General features: G+C 42.6%; 1 protein-coding gene across 2 annotated transcripts in view; it reads left to right on the top strand.

The window, feature by feature from the left end:
* The first annotated feature begins 358 nt into the window (after nt 1-358).
* The window catches only part of ZNF532 (zinc finger protein 532), a 368,986-nt gene continuing 341,986 nt past the window's right edge, over nt 359-27,358 (top strand). For both annotated transcript variants that reach the window (XM_085630431.1, XM_085630440.1), the window contains exons 1-2: nt 359-988; nt 2,008-2,480. In XM_085630431.1, coding sequence (XP_085486557.1) covers nt 2,432-2,480 — 49 coding nt within the window. In that variant the 5' untranslated portion in view covers nt 359-988; nt 2,008-2,431. The remainder of the gene's footprint in view (nt 989-2,007; nt 2,481-27,358) is intronic.

Genomic DNA, 27,358 nt, shown 5'->3' with positions numbered 1-27,358 from the left:
TATTTGTTCTTGGAGAAACAAACAATTAAGTACAAAAACAATAATAAATTAAAAACAAAAACTCATGGGAACTCGGCTTTACAGCATGCGGTTGGGCTGAGCATTCGTGTCAACGTTTTGTTCGTTGTACGAGGAACATTTTGGAGAACTGATTCTTCCCATTGATTCTCATTAAAGAGTAGATTTTAGGCGTGAGACACATGAAATAAAATGTATATGGGCTTTAAAAAAAAAAAAGGGTGTCCCTCCTAAACCGCTGCTGTCGGCATCTGTACGTAAATATCCTTGGGGTCTTTTGTGGTGGTTTGTAAAGAGCACGCGACGTTTTCTACTTAGAAAAAAATACGTAATCGTTTGCGACCAAGGAAACGTACGCTACTCTGGAGGCCATTGTAAAATGGCGGCGCAGGCAGACGAACAAGGGGCGTTTTTTTTCTCTGACTGGGCGTGCGGGGGAGACGCTGGAGGAAATGAGTGATTTACGTACGTGGTGAATCTGTGCACATCTATGGCTGCCGCCGAGGCTGCGGGCCTGACTACAAAACAGTAAGGAGGCTCTCAGCCCGGCAGGGCTCAAGTCTTTCCCGTGGCCCCCCTTGCTTTTTCCGTCAGCAATCGCCGGCTACCGAACCCGGGAAGGTGAGCGGCTGTACCGCCGTCTAAAGTTGTCGCTGCGGATGTTGACTTACGCAAAAGACGCGACGGATACAATTAAAAACGTTTCAAACGTGGACAGCAGCAGCCTCCGCAGAGCCGCACAACAAGAGAGCTCAGCACACACTGCCGAATATGCGAGGGTTGCCATAGCTTTGTAATGTAGGGTGACCAGAACTGGCTCAATCCGGTTTCAGGCAGCTCAGCCCCTATTGAACAATGCAGGCACTGAGCTGCAGTGAGGGCTGTCCTCCCTCCATGGCAGCCACAGGCAGAGCAGCTTGCAGAGGTGCCATCCCACACAGTACGAATGCACTTTAGGCAAATATCACTGGTATGTGGACAACCCTGATAAGGACTATTTCTGTTTTATAGTCGTGTCTGACATATGTTAAATAGTTCTGTCTCTTAATGCACGCATGACAGCAGAGATTTCCCTTTTTATTATTATTATTTGTTAGGTAAAAGTGCAACACCGTTTTGGTAATTGCTACGTGCCTGTGGCACAGTTTTATTTTGCATGCTCAGAGAAACAGGTACCGCTTTCTTTTGTTTATAAAGGAAGCTAGCTGCTGCTTCTAATAACAGCAGGCCAGAAATGCAAATTCGCCATTGCATGAGCTAAAGAATTACATTGCCAAACTACAACAATTCACGTATTTTTGTAGGCCATTTCAGCGGGTTGGTGGAGCTTATCTACATTACTGTTACTAATAATCTGTCTGGCAGTAACAGCCCCTGTATAAAAAAAAAAATCCTCAGAAAGGTCAAGGTTCACGTGGCACTGGGCATAACTTTGGAGCTATGAAAACATGCAGCATTTCATTTTTAGTTTCACTCCTAAACTTGAACATATGCACATGAACGTAAAGCAGAAGCTGCTGTTAAACTTTAGTTTAAAATGCCTTTTTTACATTATGAATTGCCTGCTTTGTTATTCTGCAGCATTCACTCCCACCAATTCAGCTGCATGTAGGCATTAGTATTGTATTTGAATTGGGGTATCACACCATGGGCCTGTTTATGATCATACATAGTGCCCAAAATAGTATTTATTTGATTTATCATTTTGAGTCCAAATGTGGACGAGTGAGACTGTTTTTTCTTAATTCATGTAGTGCTGCTAATGCAGTGGTTCTATGTCTTACATGCACAACGCTGAAGTAATTAATTCTCATAAGATTATCGCATTTGTCGAAGGAATATACATTTTACTCACGCTTTCTTAGCGTTGTAGACATTTTAAAAGCTCACGGGGATTGCAAATGACACGTTTTACATATTTCACGTATAGATTCTTTGATTTCCAACGCCATGCGAATAATATGTTTTTTTTTTTTTACGTTTTTGCAGCTCCGCAAATAATTTGGATAGTAAAAGCCCTTTCCTGTGTTAAAAAAAAAAAAGTGTGTGCTCTTAAATGTGAGCTGGCATCTGCATCTTGTTCTGAAAGCTAGAGGCCTCAGAGTGAGAGGGGGGAGAGAGCAGCAAGAAGAGAGTGAAGGCAGCGGTAATGAATATAGAAAAAGGAAGAACAAAGGCTGTAAAGCTGAGACTGGATCACTAAATATTTTGCCTTTGGGAACCTGGTGAGAACAGCTTTTACTTCCTAAAACGGGAAACCGGAATCTGCACATCTTCGTCCATTTTTGTTAACAAATCTAACCAGCCCTTTCTGCAACATGGATTTGATGGTGGATACAGTCGAGAAACATGGAGGAATTGTGGATCGTTCCTCCAGTGACATAGGGGTGTTTTTGTTTCCTACCTTCAGCAGATGGAAGCACAGCCCTTAAGCTTCCAAGCCTCTGGAATTTGCAGATTGGGTAAGTTTCAGCTTGGTTGTATGCTGCTGTCGGCCTCAGTGAACAGCCATAACATGGGGGAGGTGGGCATGCCATTGTTTTTCTTATATCTGCTAAAAGATTTAGATTACTGAATAACAAATGCAAGACGTACGTTGATAACAAATGCAAGACGTACGTTGATAGCCGGTTTTAGGTAATTAATGTGTCATTTTCCCACGTTTGCTTGTGCAAACGAGCAGGTCTGCTTGTATGTTAGACGAGGTCTCATTATTTTGAATAGAAAGGCATATTTTCGATTTAACGTGAAGTAAACACACCTGCTTTGATTTCACGAGGGAATGGTGTACAGTGCTATGGGCTTATTATTAATGAATATTATTTTACTACAAATTGGGACGCACACAATTTTAAATGCTGGTGCCCCATTTCGTATGTTAATCATGTAACCATTAGTATAAAGATGATATATTTGGGCATCTCTTGCTTTCCTTAAACGACCCTTTATTTATATTTGTATGTATTCACTCAGCCCTTGCATAGTTATATTTGGTGGCACTGTCGGATGTTTGAAATAAAATTCAGTATATATAAATTTAGCATGCATACCATGCTATATTAGTATGTCAGGCGAATGGAATGGTTTTTTGAGTAATGCATATGTTTGTAATATCACATTCTACACATGTATGCACATGAACCTAATGAGGGCGAGTACAAAATGACAGTAATTGCTTCAGGGCCTGTTGTTTACTGCTGGTGTTGCATAGACAGGCAGGCCCTGTCAGGCACGGAGCTTTATTTCCTCCTCCAGCTTGCTAAAACTGCTTCACAACCAGGATAAGCCACTGCCTACCCGAATACAGTACCATAGTTTTGAGATCGTTTAATCTGTATACAAGTTAAGAAACTAGTTCATATATGTCTAAAACAAAGCTGTAGTATTTTATCTGTAATGTAAGTTATAATCAAATGAGTGCACTTGCAGGCTTAGGGGGCTGATGCAGGCCCCAGCCATAATGCTATCCTATCTCATGTGGATTTCTCTATAAAAAATAGAACATTTTACGAAATGTTTGTTATTAATGTAAAGACTTGTGTTGATGTTATTTTGATGTTTTAGCATATTTGTGTTTATCATGCAGCTATAAAGAATAGGAAAATAAATCTACAAGGCAGCAATCAGGTTATAGGTGGCATGTTTTTTTTTTTTAGCGGAAGCAAAATGGTGCTGAGAAAGAGTGGGGAGGTTAGACTGTGACCATTCTGTGACTTGCTTAGTACTCACAAATTTAGGGTCTGCCAATTTGCAAAAACTTGCTTGTGTAATGCCTAGCAGGGCTTTGGGTTCAGAGGCTGTGTAAATTGGCCTTAGAACTTTCTTTAAAGGTGGGTTCAGGTTAACTTTACACTTCCACTTTGTTGTTTAGGCGTTAATTGGAGACAAAGTAGGCCTCTATTTCTACCTTGGCTACAAAAAGTCCACGTTTATAAACGTAAACATTTTTGTAGAGTGCTTCAGTACTCCTTGTGTCTGCTCAGTACTTGAGCATGCTCTCCAGTTAGAGTCTGTGCAGGATGGAATAAAAACTGGAGGCGGGGCGGGGGTGACAGACCTCAGTCTGTGAACTGAGAGTGTATTGGTCCGATATTCTTCACTGACTACTTCTAAAGTGTGCAATTTAGTTAAAAGCTATCTTTACTAGTTCAAGTTCTGCCATAAGGCTTCGATTCAGTGAATTTGACAGCCTGGAATCCGAGATCTGCTACTATATTTCTAGCATACGAAGGCTCGTTGGGTGATACGGTTTGGAGCCTCTAATAACAAGTTTGTGTTGGGCATATAGTGAGGGCACTCCTCGGGTATCCTAGATTTTTTCTCCCAGTAAGCGTTGTGTGGTAGAAAAAAAATGTAAACTTTATCCTAGGTTCTGCTGGGAGTCGGATGAAAGTGCCCATGACCAGTTTTAGTATTTTTTGAACAATTTAGAAAATTTGCAGTAATGGTCATACCCAACTGCACTAGTAAAAAATAAAATACTAAGTCAACTTTGGTTCTTAAATCTCGATGTTCAACTGCAAGAAAACCAAATAACATGTAATAATAAACACATAACAGAGGGAAGCTCTCAGAATTTAGTATAGTCCTTGATTCCTTTGTCACACTTCAAATCGTTGAGATCCCAAATGCCTGTGATGCTATGGTGACATCATCCATTTACATATCGTCCATCAAACACAGTTGATTGAAGAATAAATCTTTATACTTTTTACAATCTTCTTTATGTCTTGTAAAAAGCCCAGCCAAGGAAACACGTTTCGTCCCTACAAGGGACTTCATCAGGGATGCAAAAACATATAGACAAATATTTGCAGATTTAAACACTTAAAAGCATACAGGATATATATTAATTTCCCAGGAGCAGATAACCAAAATCCCCAACATCTTCCACATTGACATAACCATCCGCATTTCTACTGGACAATGTCAAAATATTCTTTACTCTTGGTATATTCATTTCCATATTCATAGCAACATATTCATTACAAAATTGAGGGCCAAAATCGTTTTTTCTTTGGCACACAATTATAGATCTAAAACGGTAAGCTGCATTATACGTATATCAACCATAATGTTGCATTATTACTGATTCTACTTACATAGATTCTGACTGTTCTCATATTGTTTATAGCCATGAAAAAGCTCCTTAATAACCCATGTCAAGTGACATATCTGCTACAATAAAAATATATGTGCATATATAACTGCTCTTAAACATTTCATAAAAATCTATTTCATCATCTTTTAAACTTGTATCGCTCTGGTATCCCCAATATGAAGCATGTGTGATTTAAAAACAATATGTAGAACAGTGGGAGCTAATCTGTTAAAACATTAACCCTGCTTCCTAACAGCAATCAACCAATTAAGTATAACACGTGGATTGCACATACATAACACCCTTTGAATAACAAATCATCTAAATATTCAGCGTATATTGCATTAGCAAAACCCTGTTTACTTGATCTTTCATACTTAATAACCAAAATACCTAAGATGTGAATGCACCATATACCCAAAACCTTCCCTTTTTCCGATCAACTCTCTTCACTGAATCCTAGTCACTGTCTCAGTCCGTATGTCGCCCCTCCTTACAGCATGAGTTTGAAGTGTCCTCCATGTTTATGTATACCAAAAACGACAGAGCAAGGCGTACAGCAATGTATTTCACATTCAAATCAAAACATTCAATAATAAGTTTGAGTCCCTATCAACATAAGCCAACTCTCCTTTAATGTCCTTCTAATCCAAAGAACATCTCAAGTCATTTAATCATGGTTACTTCTTCCTCAACATGACTCCCCCTGTTACGGTACCATCTTGGAATTTTCCTCCCTATTTAAATAGATCAACCAGACCTCTGCAAATAGGGATCGTCAGTCGGTGACCACATCCCACATAATGTCCATAACCAAAGCTTCGGAGCAAATCAGTCAAAAACTATATATAACTATATATCATAAGCAGTGTATTTGGGGGGCGCGAGTTATAGTTAGCACAGCTAACTATAACTGCAGAATTTCTCTGGTTTTGTACAAGTGAAATATCAGCCTAACTGTAATGTCCCTGTAACCATTGGTTTGTTTCACTGAAAAAAATATATATATATATGTTTGAATCACACACCCACTAAATCATCCATACGGGCACTCATACACCCACTGGTTCATCAATACACCTTGGTGTATATATACATATATATTTAACATTCAAACTTTTTAGAAACATTCAGTCACCGGATGATGTCATTTGAGATGTCATCAGTGATGTCACTAACCATGTCATGAGTGATGTCATATGTGAGGTCATAAGCAGTGCATTGCGGGGACGCGAGTTATAGTTGGCTCAGCTAACTATAACTGCTGAATTTCTCTGGTGTTTTATGAGTGAAATATCAGCCTAACTATAACATCCCTGTAACCTTTGATTTTTTTCACAGAAAATCATGCATGATTAAAAAAAATCAATTCTGGACTCATAACTTGTCACTAACACCCCCATTTCTCACCATGGGGTCAGAGTATTTCCACCTTGACCCCTTATGTGGGCGCTCACACAATGATTTTCAGCCCTGGGAACCGTTCCCATAGATAAAATGGCGGCTGCAATTTTCTATTCAGATTGTGTCCAGACAATCGGAGCTTTCCCGTTGGCACGTGCATTCACAAAACCAATGGGAAATATGTATGGCCAGAGATATTACTATAATTTTAAACTTAAATTTCTCAGCAACTACTTAACGGATTTACACCAAATAAGCAAAAGGCACTTCCTTTGAACCGACCTCTACCTCCCTGCCAACTTTGGTATAATTTCGTTCAGTGATTTGGGCTGTAGGTGTGGCTAAAGGTTCCTATGGGAATTAACATTGCAATCTTATTTTGCACCCCAAATTCTCATTCCCCACTGCACTGATCACCCCCAGACTTTCCTTAGCAATAGTACCCACGTAAAACGTTTTTTGGGAATTTCATGCAGATTGGTCAAACGACGTCAAAGTTATAGCCAAGTCAAAAAAAAAATTCCTATGGAACTAGGTCCTAACTATAACTTCCTACTGGCGACCGCCAGTAGGGAATATACATATATTTACTTTGAAAAGAGCACAGTCTACCAGCAGTGTCTTCTAATCAAACCAGTTACCTAAATTCTATGTAGAGCCCCAAACATTTACTTGTGGAGAATCAGCACATCCGCAACACCTCACTGTTCAGTCTAGCAGCGTAACGGCCATTTTGTCGCAGTGATCGCTTCTAAAGTCCAATCTTGCTCAACGTGGTCAGTATTTCATTAAAAAAAAAAACTCGTTTCGATGATGCTTCATGAGGTTCCCCCATGATGGAATATATAACTCCCCTACTATTCAAATCGCTATATGGCATTAAAATCCCCTATGTTGGAAACTGGGTTATTGGTAGGGGTAAGTATGCACCTACCACTAGTAATAAGGTCACCAGCACCGAATAGCGTCCAGTAAAGGTCTCCTACATTAGCTTCTTGCTCAGCCCTTGGTAGCTGACAACGAGCAGTCCGGCCTAACTTAGGAAACAGGAGTGTTAAGCATCCTAAAAACAATAATACATCACATAAGTAAGACATAACAAACAGTAAAAATCCCACACCAATTTATAAAAATAGGAAATATTTTTATGAACAAATAGACACCAAAACGACAAAAATCCAATATATGAAAACCAAAGATATGAATTTTTAAAGATTAACCACTTTATAGTGCCTTAAAACATATAGCGCAACTCTGAAACTTCTGGTTGCGCATGGCCGGGACAAATTCAAAGTTTGAGGCCGACTGCGCTGGAGCACTTATGGAAGACATGGTGGGTGCCCAATATGTAAAAATAAGGTAGATTTTCACTTTTAAAGTGCCCATACCACCAAAGTTGAGTTTTGACACAATTGACTTTTGAAGACCATCTGCAAAGCCAGCTTGCCTTTAAAATGACAGCTGGCACACAGCAGCACACACATTCAGTAAATCTGCTGGGCCTCTAAACCTCAGTGCCCTATTATATACTAGGGACTTAAAGGGTAGGTTGCACCCCCTGCCCCTATTATCGACTAGGAACTTATAGGGTCTGTCATTGCCATTTGTAAGTGTTTCCTATTACATGTACCTTTTTAAACATAGCACTGGCCCTGGTTAGCAAAGCCCAGTGTACAGCAAGAGTCGGTATCATAGTATTATTCAGCAAAAGATGGGGGTGAACTGGGCAAAGGAATGATTTTCTAAATCCCTATTCTTGCACAAGGTGCTGGCAACACTAAGATTTACTATTCCCTCAAATCAAATTAATTTTCTACTATGAAATGTATTAATTTCAAATCTGTCTGCGACTTCCAAACAGCCTAGCAGTGCAGGCTCATAATCATCCCTAAAACGGAAACCATCATAGACTGTTTCATTACACTAGCGTTGTTCCTGACTACTATCATTACTGCTGTTCATCACGATGCATCATCGGTTTCTGCCATAATGGTTCATGAACTTCCCCTCCAATCTGTATAGTTAGATAGCTTTGAGTCCCGTTGTCATATAGAGTCCTCAGTACTCCTAAAGCTTTTCCTCAAGTCCCATATATCTCCTATATTGAAAGCTGTTAACTTCAACTCTGTCTGTGACCTCTAAACAGTGTGTGCTCATAATCATCCCTCAAATGGGTGCCATCTTAGAATATATTACTTAATACTGAAGATATTGCTGATCTGCGTCATTACTAACCATCCACCAAAATCCAGTGTCATAGATATAATTTTAAGCAACCTACATTAGTGACCAAATGATCAATCCTAATGTATTGCTTGTAATAAGACAAAGTCCAAACATTCACTCTTCTTGATTGTTTTGCGTTCCCACTGTAGCTCACCGTTACCCATCTAAATAGATCTCCTGTCACTCCCAAATTCAGTGTAAGTTTTCATAATGGGATTTTACCGACTTGCATATCGGTATTCATCATCACCTATCTTTATATTACCAAAATAAAGGTGGCAACCATTTATAGAACCAGGGGAGAGGATGTAGCCTTACGGCAAGAGCGATCAACCTCGCAGCTGGGAAACCGGGTTCGAGTCTCGACAACGGCACCCAACATCCTGTGCTTCTGGGCAAATCATTTAATCTCCCCGTGCCTAACAAAAATGTACGTGTCCTTGTGTAACGAAACTAGTGCTCTTGTAAAGCGCTCTGATACCCGATGTATTGGGTCTAGTTTGCGCTATATAATGCTAAAAAAAAGAAATAAGTTATGTACTCAGTCAGGAGTTGGTCTTACGCGGTACTCCTACAGGAAGAAATGTAACTCATTTGCATTATTTAATCCTTTTCCGAAGCCCATAACCTACTGATCCATCTTGCTTCTGTTTGCTGCTGTCTGTTATAAAACACTTCCTGATCTCACCTCTTGGCCAGAGGATTCTCTTTTGTATCCCATGAAATATGAAATCCCATTTCTCAGGCTGACAGTCCTTGGTGCGATGAACCAATGGGTAAAGTAAAATTCCCATTTCTTATCGCCTTGCAGTCGTAATGAAAGAGCCACTCTTGTGGTTGGGCACCCTATGATGACCTTTGACTACCACCATTTGAACTGACTTTAGTGTGTTATTTTACCCTAGCCTTAATGTAGGACTGTCCTACATATGCTGCTTCTCTTCTATCTTGTAATCTTGCTGTCTTTTAGTGGGAGCTGTCACGGAATAGAACAGTACTATTGGCTTTGACATGACCTCATGGTTGGCTTTGCCTTGCTGCTCGCACGTAGTTGCAAAGTGGGGAGGGCAGGTTTCTGCTCTTCACTTGTTTTTCGCTCCTCACTGACCAGAGTGAACAGGATATTATCTGTGGAATGTGCAACTTTGCCTCGAAGTCAAAATACAGGCGTTTAGCCAGCCTCCGTCTTGGCCTTGACGGAGACTGGTACAGCCAGCTCCGTTCTTTCTCATGAGAAGGGGGCAAGGTTTTCTAGAAGCTTCGCCTCACATTGAGTAATGGTATTAAAGCTGGGAGCCTTCGGGGGTCAGGTGGAAGTTCACCACAGAATAGACGTATTGCTGTGGAGTTGAAGGAACTTGAGTCCTGACTGAACTCTTTCCTTGGCTGTTGAGGGGCTTCCCCAGCTTGAGTTGGCAAGGATGATGCAAATTCAATCGGTGAGGTGTTCCTAACCATTTTATGTATATTTTTTCTATTCTTTGCATTTTATTTTACTTGCTCATTTAAAAGTGTTTGATACCTGAGAATCTGCATTTACAAATATATTTGGCCTACCGTTCATTAATAAACTTGTGTGTGTTATTTTAAAATGCACCTGAATTTGTTTTCTTACCTCGCCTAAAGGGAGTGTTGTGTCCTTTCCTCGTCTTTAGGGGGTGCTGCTCAAAGTGCATTATTTAAAGGTGCAGTGGTATATTTGCCACCAAAGTGGGAGTGCAGGGTTTGGGTGTGCTTTTTGTGGGATGCACATTCATTACAGCAGTGCTCCTGAATCCTTATCGTAAGGGCTCTTATAGTGCTCCCCACATATAACTTCATGCAGATACAGTTACACGAACCACATGTGTACTGTTACAATTAACGAATTAATCAATGTGATACGTCTGTTCAGAGTTATATTTCAACTGCTTTAACCTGTTGGTACCAAACGTGCACATGTTGCATTTGGTGCATACATACAACCTTTTTGATGGTTCCTGTATCTAACCTAACTTCTCCCTTCTAGGTAGCATGTAATTCTTAGTAATTCGATTACTAACCGCCCTGTCCTTCTTGTACGTGATTAATGGTTTATTTGAAGCAACATCATCTAGGCCCTGTGCCACAGATAACAACAACCAATGTTTACATATTGTCCTGTAGATGTCATTATGATTAACATTAAATGTAGTCACAAGTAGTAATCTTTCATTGACAGTTGTTCCAATTCTTTGTCTCAGTATTGATCTTCTATTGACCATACAGATTCTACTTTTAGCTTAATTTAACATGGTGTTATCATAACTCCGTGTTTCCAGTCCCCAGATCATTGATCTCATCCATAAATTGTTGTTCCTCACTGCAGTTACGACTAATCCATACCATCTCACCATAGAGGATGTGAACTGTCAGCCCTCAAGATGTTAGTCATAGCTGTAGCCTTTCTATGCAACTTGCTGTGTATCTTCTCCTCCATAACATATAATTCCACATCTTGAAATATTATTTTACTCTAATGAAAGCACTTCGGAAACCGTACGTTTTAAATCTTTCATTTAAAATCCTCAAAACGTTCTGCCGTCTGTGGTTCTCAAATTGTCCAAATACAAAGGACGTAATCAATTAAACAGAGCCAAAAATAGTTAATTGGGCTCACTCTTTAGATGCTGATGCCCAGGAATCCCTCTCTCAAACCACCCCTTGAAGAGGTTCATAAGAGGAGACAAAGCAGGAACACATAGAGGTCCTTGAATCTGATGATACTATTCTGCATCAAATAAAAATATTTGTCGGCATCAAATCCACCATTTCCACCAACATCTTGGAAAGCCACTCCTAGAAGACAAATAATGTTGCATGGCTTTTAGTCCACATATCTTTTGAATGCTGGTGTATAAGCCTACAATATTTTGGGACACAAAGAGCATAGATTGGTCCCACACAACTTCCTCCAATTTGTTAAGCATGTCCTTGGTATTCTCTTGCATACAATGGCAAATTGGTTACAAAAGGTTAAAAAATTTATCAACATATTTAGAAAGCGGTTCCATGATTCCCTATATACCTGAGATAATAGATCCCTCCATAGGAAATTTACCAGGCTTATGTACTGTAGGCAGTACATAGATAAAAGGAAACCAAGGATTATCGTCTCTGTAGTAATTTATACTATGAGTCACTAATGAGGCCTATTTCTTTTCATGTGCTTAGTTTACCAAAAATCACCAATTTGACCTGGCTCATTATTGTGCAACATTGGGTATCACCCAACTGTCTCCTGATCTCATCTTCATAATCTGATCTCTGCATCACAACAATATTTGCCTCGAATCAGCTTCTTGTATGACAATAGAAGCATCTGAACCAAGACCCTTAAAAGCTTTACGCTTCTTTGGGGTGAGATTCCCTTTAAATGTAGTAGAGCTTAAATTCTTATTCCTCCTGCGTCTATCCTTCAGTGTGTATTCGCGGGTAGAAGTTTGATGGCTGAAATGTGGGAGAGAGCACCCTTGCCTCATACCTGTGTGCAAACAAATTGCTTCCGTCCTCATCCCGTTTATCCGCATCTGTACCTCTGGTTGATTTCAGTGTGTCCCTATCCATGGTCTCATGAGGTCTGAGGCCTATGGCCACAAGCACCCGTCTTAATATCCAGTCCTCCCTGTCAAATGCTTTTTCAGCATTCCGTGAGTGCCCAACCAGTGGTGTTTTCCTATTTCCTTTTCTGTGGGATGCAGGATCTTTGGATTTTATCAGCAGCCTATTAGTGATAAACTCTTATCGATCCAGGTGTATAAAGTAGGGCAATTGTGTCGCAAGCCAATTTGCTTATTTTGCAGTGAAAACAGGCAGAACAACCATGTTCTACTTGATGCTATATGAGGGCAGATATATAGGCCACCTGGCTATTCCACCAAATGTGTTATATCAGTAATGCACACATTCAGTAGCAATAAGCAGTAATCTATAAAACCTCCAGACTTCCTGGTCTGACCCAGAAACAAAAATTTGCTGGATAGACATTGTTACATAGTGTTGAAAGACTTACTAAGCTTTGCAACTCATTCATGAATGTGTCCTTGGGAACTGAAAACATATTTCAACAGCAAATGTGCCAGAATAAAGCACTGGCTTATTATATATTGGCTTTTTTTTAAAAACCTGGTAGGAATCCTTGAATTATGTTGAGTTGTTTAATCTATTCTCTACTTGAGAATTTCTAAGGAATTCATAGTATGCCAAGATGGAAAATGAAAATACTTTTAAGTTGGTTAACAGTGTCCTGGGTTTGTTTTTAGGGAATGGAGCGGTGCATTAGCTTGCTTAGTGCAGTCAGTGGCGTTAAGGATTTCTCAGTTTAGATCTGTTTTTTTTTCTTCAGAAGTTTTTTTATAGCGCAAACTTGACCCAAAATCGAGTATCGGATCACTTTACTTGATCACCAGTTGCGTTACTTGAGGACACATACATTTTTGTTAGGCACAGGACTATTGAGTGATTTGCCCAGAATCCTAGGATGTTTAGCGTCATTGCCGAGACTCTAACCCGGTTCCCCATATTTTAGGTCGCCCACCCTAGCTTTTAGGCTAAATCCTCTCCCCTTTAATCTTATATTTGTGATTCTATGGAATTTGCTGATGACCTAACCAAACTGCTTCTTGCTTGTCCTGGTAGATATCCAAGTATTACTAAGGGCTTTATTACAGGTCTGACCGCCAGACCCAAGGGGGCGCGGCGTTTACGGTCTTCGGACCACCCTATTACAATTAGGGCCGTCTGACTGCCATTGTCCCGCCGCAGCTGCGTGGGAACCGCAATTCCCTGGCAGTGTTGCAGCGGTCAGGAGGCCGCAATACGCTTGGCGGGACCACAGCAGTCCCGGCAAGCATAATAACAGTTTCCTCTCCGCCACAGTTTTCATGCCTGTTCCTCCTCCATGAAAACCGTGGTGGAGAGGAAACAATTGGGAGCCTGCAGGACCCATCGCGCACTGCACCCTGGGGAGCATGCAGGGGGGGCTCAAAATGGGCCCCCCTGTGTGCATGCAGGAACTGTTTTTGGCGTTCCCATTGTAGTGCCCATTTCTAGGGAACCACTGTGGCAACGTACAAAAAAAGTCCTCCAGACATGATAAATACTTGTAATCTGGCAGGCGGACTGATTACAGGTTTGGTGGTACGGCAGGGCAGACTCACTGCCCCTCACCGCCAAACTCATAATCATCCTCTTAAGAGTTTTTTTTTAAACGAGGAACTATGAAGTAATTAATGGCAGGTTTAAAGCAGAGTATTTTTATTGTGTTCTTCGGTTTCCTATGTTTTAATGAAGGTTCTTAAAAAATTTGACTTCATGGAAAGACCATTAGCATCCTGTTCTCCTTGCTCTATTGAAAAAAGTTCCAAAGACAATTGTGTATCACGTGAATTGTGGTTAACAGAAAGCACTATAAGCAAGCCTGGTTTTTTGATGCACAAGATTTTCTATATGCAACATTCTGGGTCAAGTTCAAGATATTCAGTACATTCCTGTTCATGCCTGGTGGCCAGTAGAGGGGCTGCAACATTTGGTTCATGTGTGATCTCCGTAGAGTCTGGTTACAATTGTACTTGCAGAGTTCTGTCACACTGGTAGTTATTCAACCATGTGTTTTAGTTAAAAACATTTATTTGCTTATTTTGGTGGCACTAATTGTCTTGGCAATAGTAACCAGGTTTGTTTCAGACTGAATCTATTTGCTTCGTCTCATAATTGGAAAAAAGTGATAAATGTATATTGTCTTTGAGTTGAAGCTATATTGAATAGATATAGTACAGTATAAGATACTCTGCATGATTATAAGTAGGATTCTTTGAATCTCAAAATAGGCTATTCAAGCTTTTTTAAATTTGGTCTTTTAAGTATCTGGTATATTTAATTGAGTCTTCAAGTGCAACTCCTGTGAACTTCACAATTTCCTGCTGTAGTCATTAACGCAATGATTCTTTTGTATAGCTGATAAAATTCATGAAGCTATGGCACCAGGGCCTTGTTTTGTGGATACTCTTAGGATCTCAAGTTAATGTGTATGTGGCTGTGGTGGGGCTGTAAGAATATCTTGCACAGCTATTGCTTCAAGGTGGCGCTGGAGTTGGTTGGTCTGACAGAACTGGGTCTTGTTTTGGGATATCTGATAAGGATAAGGCAGTCCACTGACCTCATTAGTGGACTGCTCCCTTCCCTGCGTGGCTCTGCCTGACAACTGCTGCCCCTGTAGCTACTGCTGACCCTCTGGTCAGGAGTTCAAGGCCCTCCTCCACCCACAGGCTCCCGTCTGTGCCTCATCCCTGGCGGTCCAGTGGTAGAGCGTCATTGCTTTGCCCTCTGTCTCTCTTCTTCTGCCTTTTTGATTCTGCTTTTTTTGCCATTTCTGATTCTTTTTGTATCCCGTTTGCAGTTTTCTTTTACCCTTTTGCTGTTCTTGCCCCTGCGATTCCCCCATGGCCCTTCCCCCCCCCCCTCCAGTGACACTTTCCTGCTACAGCGTTTCCTGCCTTCCTGCTGTCCAGCCCCCCGCACATTACTTAATGGTAGCTGCTGCCCCCATAGCTGCTGCTGACCCTCGGGTCAGGAGTTCGAGGCCATCCTCCACCCGCAGGCTCCTGCATGCACCTCATTCCCGTGGTCTAGTGGTAGAGCGTCACTGCTCTGCAGGTGGGCTGGCCCCGGTCTCTACTTTTCAGCTTTTTGCCGCCCTTTTAAGTCTGCCCTTTTCTGACTCTTTTTTTTTTTTTTGTGTGTGTCCCTTTTGCACTTTTCTTTTCTCCTTTTGCTGCCCCTGCCGCTCCAATCCCTTCTCGGCCCTCCCACTCCTCGCCGGCTACTTAATGGCGAATGAACTGCTAGTGCGCTAAAGACCAGCCCACCCGTGCCTGGACCGCGCCCAACACCACGGACCCTGTTTCTCAAACCTTTCACCATTACGAAGCCCTCAACACAGGATGCCACGCCGCCTGCCACCTCGAGTCACCTACGGACACCCAAGGAACCTTCTCCTGCTGAAACAGCAGCTACACCCTCGCCCACCTCCACACTCCAGCTCCTCTCATCACCCAGCCAAACAGCACCCCTGATTGGCTCAGCTGCATCCTCCTCAACACGTGCTCCCTCCACAAACACACCACAGAGATCTGGGACCTCCTTGACTCCGTCTCTCCTGACATTGCCTTCCTCACGGAAACCTGGACTAAAACCAGCTCTGGTCTGGACATTGCCACCTCCATCCTCAACGGCTACAAAATAACCTGTAAGGACAGCACCCTCTGACCAGGAGGAAGCATCCTAATTGTCGACAAGAACACCCTTCTCTTGACCACCCACTTGGAGGACCCAACAACAACTGTGGAACACCTCAATATCCAGCTCCAGACCAACCCCAACACCACCCTCCTCAGCACCCACTTCCACAGGCCTCCTCCCCGCCCTTCACTGATGTCATTGTCGACTTCATCATACCCCACTCTCTTATCACTGATTACATCCTACTCTGTGACCTCAGCTTTCACCTGGACAACTCCAGTGACCAGAACACCGCAACTGTTCTGGAGAACCTCGCCAACATCGGACTCCAGCACCTAGTCACCACTCTGACTCACGAAGCGGGACACACGCTAGACCCCGTCTTCTCAGCCAGAATAAACATCTCCTACAACCACACCGCCAAACTCTTCTGGAGCGACCACCACTGCTCCCACTTCGCCTTCACCACACCCACCGTACACTATCGTTCCCGCCATTGTAGCTGGAACAACGTCACTGAAGAACATCTCCCCGCCTTTCTCAGCACTACCACAACTCAGCACGGAACCTCCAACGATGGATCACCAACTGCACCAACACTCTGGCGCCCCTCAAAAGGCACTGGCAAGCAACACTCCCAAGAACACCAACTGGTTCATTCCCGGCATCCACAAGTCCAGACGCACCTGTTGTCGAGTCGGGAAGAGATGGAGGAACAACAAAACCCTGGAAACCCATGCTATCTTCAAAAGGACCCTCACCACACATCACCTCCACCTCAAAACCACAAAGAAAACGGCCTTCCAAGACCGAATCAACACCAACGCACACAACAGCAAAAAACTCTTCGCCATCATCAAGGAGTTTGTAAGGCCCAACAGCGAGACCACAGATGTCCCTCCCTCCCAAGACCTTTGCCGCAAACTCTGCACCTTCTTTCACCACAGGATAAGACAGACCGACAAGTTTGACACTCAAGACTCTCCGACAACGCCCGACACCAACTCACCTAACCACGCAGCACCCCAACAGATGCTACTCTACTGGACCCCCCGCTCACCACAGACGACACACACAAGACCAGGAAGAGCATCCACTCCAGAGCCCCCTCAGATCCTAGCCCGCACCACATCTTCCATAGAGCAGCCACCTCCAATGCCCCGGAGCTTTGCCGCACCATCAACTGCTCCATCGAGACCGCCACCTTCCCTGACGACTGGAAACACACCGAGATCAGCCCTTTGCTGAAAAAGCCATCAGCCAACCCGACAGACCTCCAAGAACTTAAGAACCATCTCCCTGCTCCCCTTGCAGCCAATGTCATTGAGAAGGCCATCAATGCCCAACTCTCCCCAGTTAATCGAAGAGAACAATGTCCTGGACATCTCCCAATCTGGCTTCCAAAGCAACAACAGCACCAATACCACACTCCTCGCCACCACCGATGATATCCGATCCCTCCTTGGCCAGGGCGAAACAGCAGCCCTCATCCCGCTTTACCTCCTGTCCGCCTTTGATACGGGGTCCCACTGCACCCTAATCACAAGACTCCACGACTAGGCCCTGGACTGGAGCCACTTTTTCCTCACTGGCCGAACACAGCGAGTCAGACTACCTCCATTCCTCTCGGAATCCACAGAGATCAGCTGTGGAGTGTCACAAGGCTCCTCCATGAGCCCCACCCTATTCAGCATCTATTTGACCTCCTCGCAGCTATCGTCTGGAGCCACGGACTTAACATCATCTCCTACGCCGCCACCCAGCTGATCCTCTCCCTCACCAACGAACCCACAGCCGCCAGAATCAACTTCCACAGCGGGATGAAGGCTGTTGCCACCTGGATAAAAGACAGTTACCTCAAACTCAACTTGGACGAGACCGAAGTACTCCTCTTGGAACCCATCCCCTCAGCTCGGGGTGATTCCTGATGGCCCGCCACATTGAACCCCCACGGACCACGCACATAACCTCGGCATCATACTGTACTCCTCGCTCACAATGAACCACCAGATCAACGCTGTATCCTCATCATGCTTCTACACGCGCCGCCTGCTTCGAAAGACATTCAGATGGATCCCCACGAATCCACTTTTAAGCAGCATACTCCACTACGGCCACGCATTCTACACCGGCGTCACCCAGGAACTCCGCTGGAAACTACAGAACGTTCAAAACGCTGCCATCCCCCGCTGCTGCCACATCCCAGAACACCTTTGAGAACTCCACTAGCTCCCAGTCAACAAAATAATCACCTTCGAGCAGCTCACACATGCCTACAAAGCCCTCCACGACACAGGACCAGCAATACTGAACCACTGCCTCATTCCACATACCCGCAGCCAACTGGCCCTTGCCACCGTCCCACGGATCTTCAAGACCAGATTTGCCGCCAAGACCTGGAACACCTTTCTTCTCCACCTAAGGCAATCTTCGTCGCTAACCCAATTCATGAAGCACTAGATGGATTAGAAACCCCCTCTCCATGAACCCCTCATTGCCTTGTGACCGTCGCAAGTGAGTAGCAGCGCTCTATAAACCCCTGATTGATTGATTGAGTTAACTTATATACTTGTATAACTAGAAAGTTACTATTTTGATTTTGCAGGGAATGGCAACATCTTGACATTGTCTGGACTCGAATAATTATTAGACAGGCAAAATAACTGCTGAGTAGGTTTGGTTGCAAATAAGATACATGGATTCATTTCACTTTTTGTTTGTTACATTCAAAGTCTTAGGAAAACAACAGATTTTTTTTTTATTATTCTAACGGCTTTCGGCACCACCGCTTATTTTTTTAGACAAACTCACCAATCTCTGATGTCTCTCGGCATACCCGCAGCCAAGACATCGTCCCAGTGCAGACTAGGAAGCGTGAACAAATTAAAAACAATTCAGACCTTTCCCATCTGTGCACTCGGGTTCTGGAGCCACATCTCCATATCCACCAGGACGGCGCCAAAACTGCTCCAATTTAGCAAAGAGTCTAAGACTTGCATCTTTAAAGAACATTACATCATAGCCGTCCACAACCTTTACTTCCTCTCCTCACTCGCCGACTTTAAGCTTACCTTTGACCATGTGCGACTGTCCACTGCCTTTTGGCTATGTTTGCGCTATTGAAATACCATATACATACATACCAGTTATCTCAAACTTTTGATTGTAAACTTTGACAATAGATAACAGATTTTTAATGATCACCCTAGACCTCTTGACTAGCACCCATATAGCTTCACTATATATAAACCATATTCTCCTGTATGTCGAGGATCCTGGGGTTCAATGCTATGGGTTCTACAAAAAGTACAAGAATGTAGTAAAATATAAAGATTGAAAATCCACATGATTAGGTCATATGCTTTTCCTGTGGCAGGTTTAATAGGCAGGAAATATAACTTACTTTGAATACTTAACCTCTTTGGGCATGTCTGTTTAGTTTTTTCTAGCAAATCAACACTTAAGAATTAAACACAATAGTGACAATGCAGTCTCTTTAAAACGATCAACTTACACATATATCAACTCCATAATATCAACTACCAATATGTTTCCAAGGTAAGCATTTATAAGGAAGTTAATATCTACTATTCCTATCTCCAGATTTATTTACCATAACAGTATAGTATATATTGGTAGCATAGTCAATATAAGCCTTCCACTGTCTCTTATGAACATCATAACTTTATGTAAAATGCAGATTTCTTTCTCGCAGGTTATTATACTTATCTAAAATTCTGCACATGTCTAGAACCTCTTTCTTTAAGATGGTGGATTGATTATAATATCAGTTATTGTGGGACAATAAAAGAATGGGAGTATGATAGATACCAAGGGTACTATCCAGCAAGGGTAGGCCGAAACCTACATACTTTCTGCTCTGCAGTGTTCCACAAAATGAGGTACTAATGCAGAAATTGTGGGCCCATTACAGAGACTCATTGTCTATTTATGATAGTGAAGGTTTGCCACCATGTGTAGAGGAGGTAGTGCATTCATCTCAAACCAGGGCACACAACACAGGAAATTGGCATCTGCAAACCCCATCGGATAAAGTTCTTCACGGACTACTTGATTTAGAAGATGATCGCAAGCTCACAGCTACGTTGTTTTAGTGTCATGGGTCTGGCAAGGTGGACCAATGAAGTGAATATTCGTAACAGAGCTGCCCAAGGTAATGTTTGGATTCAGAGGATGATCGGGATCAAATGATAAAGCCATGCATAAAGTTTCAAAAAAAGTCAATGCTCAAGACGAACAAGCACTGAAGAAGCAACTAACCATTCAGAATAATGACCATCCAGGCATGCAAGACATACAGATAAAACTTTAACAGTAGAGGGATCTAGCAAAACAGTAGAGGGATCTTGCATAAATAACGCAGGAGCTCCACATGGTAAGGCTGATGCTCGGTAAGTTACTTGCCCACAATTGCCTTTACAGATACACAACTGCAAATATCCACATGTAGGACCACATGCAAATGGTAGGTAGGGTCTGTGGAGCTGATACATTTGGTGCTGTTATAAAAGGTAATGTAAAGGCAAAAATGTGGATGAGAAATCAAACACCACCGAGGTTCTCAACTGCACTCATTAATTTTGGCGATCACATCGGAACACACAATTCAGCAATTGTAAGGGTGGAGAACTAAACACACAGCCACAATATAGAAGGAGTTAGACAGGAGTAATGCTCAACAGGAAATAACGGAACGCATAGGTAGCATCTAGCAGAAGCAAGCAAACAAATCACACTTGAAAACAGAAGTAATGCTACAAGACTAGGATGGTGGGAAACCTATGGAAGATATTGAAGAAAGACAATCACACTTTGAGCTAAAGAAGGCAAGAACTTCAATAAGGGAAACGGCAGAACAATTAAATGTTAATAAGAAACGAAGCACTGAATTGCACTATCCCAAGAATCACATAAAATACTACTAGCTGTGGAAACGGGAATACTCTACAAAATAGTGCAAGTTCAGGAAATGAGGATTAGCAATAGCTCAGGAAACTGAAATCTGTAGAAACGGAAAATCTGGGAAAACAGTAGGCCTGCTTAATGATCACATGCCTCAAGTGCAGTCAAACTAGAACCTGTCTGCTACAGTTGTGCAGATCTCTCTACCCAGCTTTGGCCTGCAAGGATGTAGATGAAGCAGTGAATTCTAGGATGTAGAAGAAGCAGTGAATTCAAGGATTTGGATGTTTTGCCTCAAATTCCTTGATCTGCACCTGTATTTAGAAGTTCCACATGTGTTCCAGGTAGGTTTCCTTGGTTTGTTTCCTCCACATTGAATTTTGAAATGACATATCTGAGTGTAGGTAGGTCAACAAGACATGCTACTTTAATCTGGATAGTTTTTCCCTCGAGCAACCTTATGGACTTGAATGTCTTTCCATAAATGACCTGGCTCCCTTTCTGATGGAGTTTGCTCCTTGTAGTTTTCAGACTTCATTCTTTTATTTCTTTTGGTACTTCTCTGAGCTCAAGCAGAGTTCTTCAGAAAATCAGCTAGGTTGCAGCTGCGTAGGCACCAACTGAAATTTGGGTTATTGGCTCTAATGCAGGTTGAGAGTTCCAAGTATGATGTTGGAGTTGCATACATTGAAAACTGAAATACTCCTATTGTGGTTCTTGGGCCCTCTGTTGTCCAACATCTCCTTCGTGCTGTTCTCTTCAAGTATAAATGAACAGTGGTTGCTGGGCAGATAAATTATCTTATTCTGCAATTTGTTTGTTTTATCCACATTTATATTAACTCTTCTTATCATTTCGTGCACTGGCTTGCATGAATTACTTTGGTAGAAGGACTTGTAATGTGAGATGCCAATTGTGCATCTGATTGGTAGCTAGACACGTTCTTAGATGTTTGCATCCTTTGAAGCTTTTCTACGGTTTCATTCAGTTGTTGGATTTGCATGAGGGGTTGGAAAGTGGCTTTTGAAACTAAATATAGTAAATCCTACACAATGTTTGACAAAGTAGTTGTATCTTCCTTGCCTCTCTTCTACATCCTCTCAGTGATTGTGTTATACCTATTTTCAAGAGTGGTCGGTGGAGATGGATGGAGAAAATCTTGGTTAGCACTTCTATCGTTCTTGGTGAAAGGATTTTGGAGATCAAAACGTTGTCATATGCAGACTGATCTGATAAATGTCTGTGCTCTACTTGTGTGGTATTTACTTTATTGAATGGAAGCTACCCTTTTGATGCCCCACAGTCTTTTTGTTGTTAATGCTCATTGTGTTTAGGTTTTCACAGTTTGTTCAATGTGCTACTCTGGTCTCACGGACCCTTCTTAAATTATTTTCGTTTCTATGAATAAATAGTATTTGATTAATGCATATATAGATAATCTTCATTATTGATTATCTTTTGCAGAAATTGTCTTGCAGTTTGGATTAAGCATAAACGTGCTTGAAAAGGTACAGCATACTGGAATGTAAAGTGTAATGTTGAAAAGGGATTGTCATCTATCAAAATTATTCATTAGCTCTTTTGGTGTGTATTCAGCGGGTAAGTACAAAACATGTGTAGCACACTGGTAGGGTCTCTCAAGCAGGTCTTCTAAGCAAACGGAGGTGAATGGACAACTTCTTATGCTATCAAATCTCTACCGCACATTATGCATCTCCGTTATTTATCTTCTTGGAGCTTGGTGTCTACACTTTCATTATCAGGTGTATATTTCGTGGACTTTCTCTCATCCCTGTGATTTAGCCTGGCCGATACCTAACATCAGAGATAGGAGCCCTGACCACGATCTGCCCCACTGAATACTCTGGAAAGATCTAGATTTGTTGTACACTTGAACCCTGCTCTTCCGTCTTCCCCAGTGCCTCTCATGAACTCACGCCCATCCCGAGGGCTGTGAACTGCTGACTGACTCAGGGGGTGCACTGCTGCACAGTTCTATTGAGGCCAACTTTCTGCCACCTGTTGATTGTTGCAGCCATGTGGCTCTCACCAGGCCGTGGCATCTAAATCTGATCCAGACTGAAACTTCCAGTTTCCAACCATAACAAGCGCAGACATAATAAACGATACTCATTTAATCCACCTCCTCCTCATCTCCTCCTGCAGTGGTAGCACTTAGTTGACACGTAAAGAACCTTTCTGTTTTGGGAGCACTGAGAATTAACCATTTAGTAATATGAATTCTTGTATATTGTAAGAAGCTGGAGTATTATCTAGTGATGCTGGTTCGGCTTCACAATACAATACTCTGACAGTACACCAAAGATGGTCCTTGGATTCACAATAATAAATACATAGCTCAGTCCTAGTAGAGTGGCAAAGAGCAGTCGGGCTTTACTAGAGGAACATATGTTGAGCATTTCAGTGTGCTCTCATGGATGATAAGTAATTGACACAACTTGAAAGAAATCTGACACCAATTTATAAAAATAAAGCAGATTTTTATCTGCATTTAGACACCAAATCAGATAAGTACAACCAGAGTTATGGATTTTAGAAGCAATAATTAATCAGTGAAAATCAATACCGCAAAACGTTGTTATTGCAGTTAGTGGTAGAAAGCACTAGTGACAATCAGTCACATGTAGGTGGAGTTGCGTAGAAACCCAAGGAGGGTTAAGGTGGTGTGGATCCAGGACCAAGCCGCGGCAATCCGTTCGATTTTACCTGTCTTATAAAGCCAGGGTGCACGTTGTCCTGGCTGCCCGTGGTGCTGGTAAGGAAATAGGGTCAAAATGTTGACAACGGGGGCCACTGTTGTTGTCTGATGAAGATGTTGCAGTGTTCCCTCGCAGCGTCAAGTCAAGGCGGTGGTTGCTGGACTGACTGTTAACAAACCTAGGCAGCGATAAGTTAAGCAAGAAGTTATTTCAGCGTCTGGGGGAAGACGGTAGCATCCTGAAACTTGCCGGAGTTTAAGACTACATTTCCCACAATGCTTTGGACCATCTACTTTTGGGCAATACCTTCAGACGGCCCGATGGCCAGCGATTCTTTAGTTCCTATATGTTATTTTTACCTTCAAACTGCAGGGGACTAATACCAGGGAGGGAATCGCTGGAGAAGATTCCCTTGGCGTCTCGAAACCCAAATGCTTGTCAACATGACGTGAAGGCATCATCTGGGGTTTTGTGCTTAGCCTGTCCAACCAGGTCAAGCCTCGTACCCCAGACACTGCTGAGGACGACATAAAGTGCACTATTTTCTGGTGGTGCTCAAATTAGACACATCTTTGTTCCTATCCTTGTGCCCAATGGATTTTAGATATTCGGCACTTTAAAGGTAGTGAAATGACTGTCCAACAGAGATCCGGGCTCTGTGAGTTCCATCAAAGCATCTGGTAAAGAATGAATCCTCTCCAAGCTAGACCTGAGAGCTAAGACCCCAATTGAAGTCTTTGGGGTAGAAAGTGCTTTATTGGAATTGAAGTCAAGAAAACAGACCCCCAATTGGTTGGATTTTATCAAATCCTACCAAATTTTGGCCTTCCAGGAAACCTGTTTTTTAGTGGGTCCCCTTTTTTTCATCTAACTTTGTTCGTTTTTTCGGGCCGTCACTTCCCTCATCTTTAGGTGGGGCTTTGTATATTGGTATCCCTAGTACTAAAGTGTGTGATCTCCAAAAGAGACGCAAACTCTGCCTACGTAGGGGGCGGTGTCACTTACAATTTCAGTACAGCTCACTGATGTTGATAGTTACTGTATATAACCCTTATGGTAACTTTATCCAAGCAGATATCACCTCCAATATAGAAGCCACCATTGAGAAATTTAAGGAATCCTCATAAGTTAGGAATCTGAATACAGCTTCAAAAGTCTCAATTGTGCTTATGGGAGATTTTAATATTCATCCTTGTCCCGGTCCCTGCATTCTATTTCAAGACCCTCTTGTGGAGGATTACTCTACACTTGTTCATTTTGAACACTCCTCACAGGGGGGTCAGTTGAGTAATTTCATCCACTTGCACAACCTGGTTACTCCCTGTACCCAGGATGCCCCCACTTATGTTGGAAGAGACGCTGAAACCATAGTGGATCACATCTTAATCTCAATGTCTGTTCTACCTGTTGTGGTGAATGTCCACAATGCACTTGTGCTGTTTCTTTCTTACCAGAGCCAGCATCCCCCAACCTTAACAGCAGCGTCTGAATCACTGGCCATTTCAGATCAAGAGGGACGAATCGGGTGGGCAAAAATCTTTCCGGATGATATTTGAGGGACACTTTTTAACCATCATAATTCAGAGCTTGAGAACTGTCATAACCCTGATCTAAGCCCTAATGGTATTCTTTCGGCCATTTCGGCCCTTTGCATTGGGGTCAAATCTGCCCTTAAGGTGGATGGCCTGGCTGCCCTACACCTAACAATTCTCAGTGGTTTAACTATGATTGTTCTAAGGCTTTAGGAGACCTAAAGGCAGCACTTAAATCTCAACCATCTGTATTTAGGTACTGAAAGATAGAAAGGAGCCCATAAAGTGATATTTAGGAGGAGTCGGTACAAGCTAGTGATGGCAACTAAAGAGCTGCATTTTGGAAAATCTTGAACCATCCTTTTCTGGCAGTAGACTTTACCCGGGCTGGCACCGGTTTTTATCAGAAACCCAATGGTTTGCCCATTTTTTGTCTATCTAGTCATTGGATGACAGTCAGAGCTTGATAATATCTAATGATGGCTCGGAGGAGGGTAATCAGTCCTGCCTTTCTTTTTCTATCTTAGACGGTAATGGTGCCATCGGCCGTCTGTCTTGTCAAAAGGTTCCTGGACCAGGTGGAGTTCATGCAGATCTTTTCAAGGGCGATAGTGCCATCTGCGCCCCCTTATAGACAAGTATCTTAAACGTAGTGTTTTTTTTTGTTGTTGCCCCTTTGACCTCTTGGTCCCTGTCTATCATAGTTCCGGTTTTTAAGAAAAGGGATGGAGGAGATCCAAAATGGTATTGACCGATCTCACTTATTGACACCACAGTAAAGGTCTTAGGTCAGGTGGTTTTAAAAAGACTGATGGATCGGGTGGCTGGGCAAAATATAATTTCCAACTGTCACTACAGGTACAGACCAGAGTTGAGCACCACCGAGCAATGTTTGAATCTTTCTTTTAATTTTGATTTTTTTTTTTATTGAGTTTCATCAACATACACAGGTACAATCCATCAGCAAGAAGTCTGTCAGATTATGTAACCAACTAAATAACTTGTGACTCGAGCATAAACATCAATCAAATACAGCATGGTAATGGTTCCCAGGACATGGTAGGGCATCACACTCTATCGTGCTTTGATCACATACTCAGTCCGTCGTGTTGTGTGGGGAGTTGTTTTGTTCAGTTGATCTTAAGTATTGTAGCAAAGGTTCTCAAATGTCATGAAGCTTAGAGGCAGTGGGCAGCTCCTCCGCGTAGAGTACCAAATTGTCCCGGCATGTTACCAGGTCTCGGAGCCATCGTGTTGTGAGTGGACCAGTCGTACTTTCCCACACCATTGATACACAGCTCTTAGCCATGAGTAAAGCTATCCTCACCAACTTGCCTATAGCACCCTTCACCGAGGGCACAAGACCTAGCAGACACACATGCGGTAAACATTGCAATTCGATCCCAATCATTTTGGATAGTATGCACACCACTCCCTCCCAGAACAGCGCCACCTTCCGTCACTCCCAGGATAGATGCCAAAAATCAGCACTCATCGAGCCACATCTCTTACACAGGTCGGTGTCACGGAGCCCATATTTGAACAATTTGTGTGGGGTGTAATATGTTTGATGCAGGTATTTAAAATGAATGATCCGGAGGTTGCCGTTTGAGGTGAGGGCGCCCGTTAGTTGGCAGCAATATTCCCAGTCCTTAAGGGAGAGTGGCGGGGACAAACAAGCATCCCATTTCGCTATACTGCGATTATGTGACATCTGTTTCTCCTCTCTAGCGGAGCGATGGAGCTTGGTGAGAAGTTTGTGTCACATAGGGCTGATCAGGTCTGTTATGTCGGGGGTTCCACAGGGAAGGTATGATAGTGGGCTTGTAGCGCTTTCTTGAGCCTGTGGAATTGGAATATAAACAGAGGTGTTTTATTTTGTATATAGTTTAAGTCGCTGTCGGTCAGGAAGACCCCGTTTGAAAACAGATCTTGCATCTTGGCTAGCCCTACCTGATGTAGGACCTGCATAGCTCCTGCGTCGTGTGTTACTGAGAGATTCAAATGATATGCTAGAGGCAATAGGGGGGAATATAGTGGTAATTTCTAATATAGGTAAAAATCAGGCATACTAAACCTACCATGTCTGTAGTCCAGCGTAAGCGTGTCCCAGTTCACTCGGGCTTGTTTGCCACCCCATATAAGTCTAAGGAGTAATGATCGTATAGTTGTAAAAA

The sequence above is a fragment of the Triturus cristatus genome, chromosome 2_1 (assembly GCF_964204655.1).
Source record: "Triturus cristatus chromosome 2_1, aTriCri1.1, whole genome shotgun sequence".
Classification (NCBI taxonomy): Eukaryota; Metazoa; Chordata; class Amphibia; order Caudata; family Salamandridae; genus Triturus; species Triturus cristatus.
The sequence above is the reverse complement of the archived record's forward strand: the minus strand, read 5'-3'. Positions and strand labels throughout refer to the sequence as shown.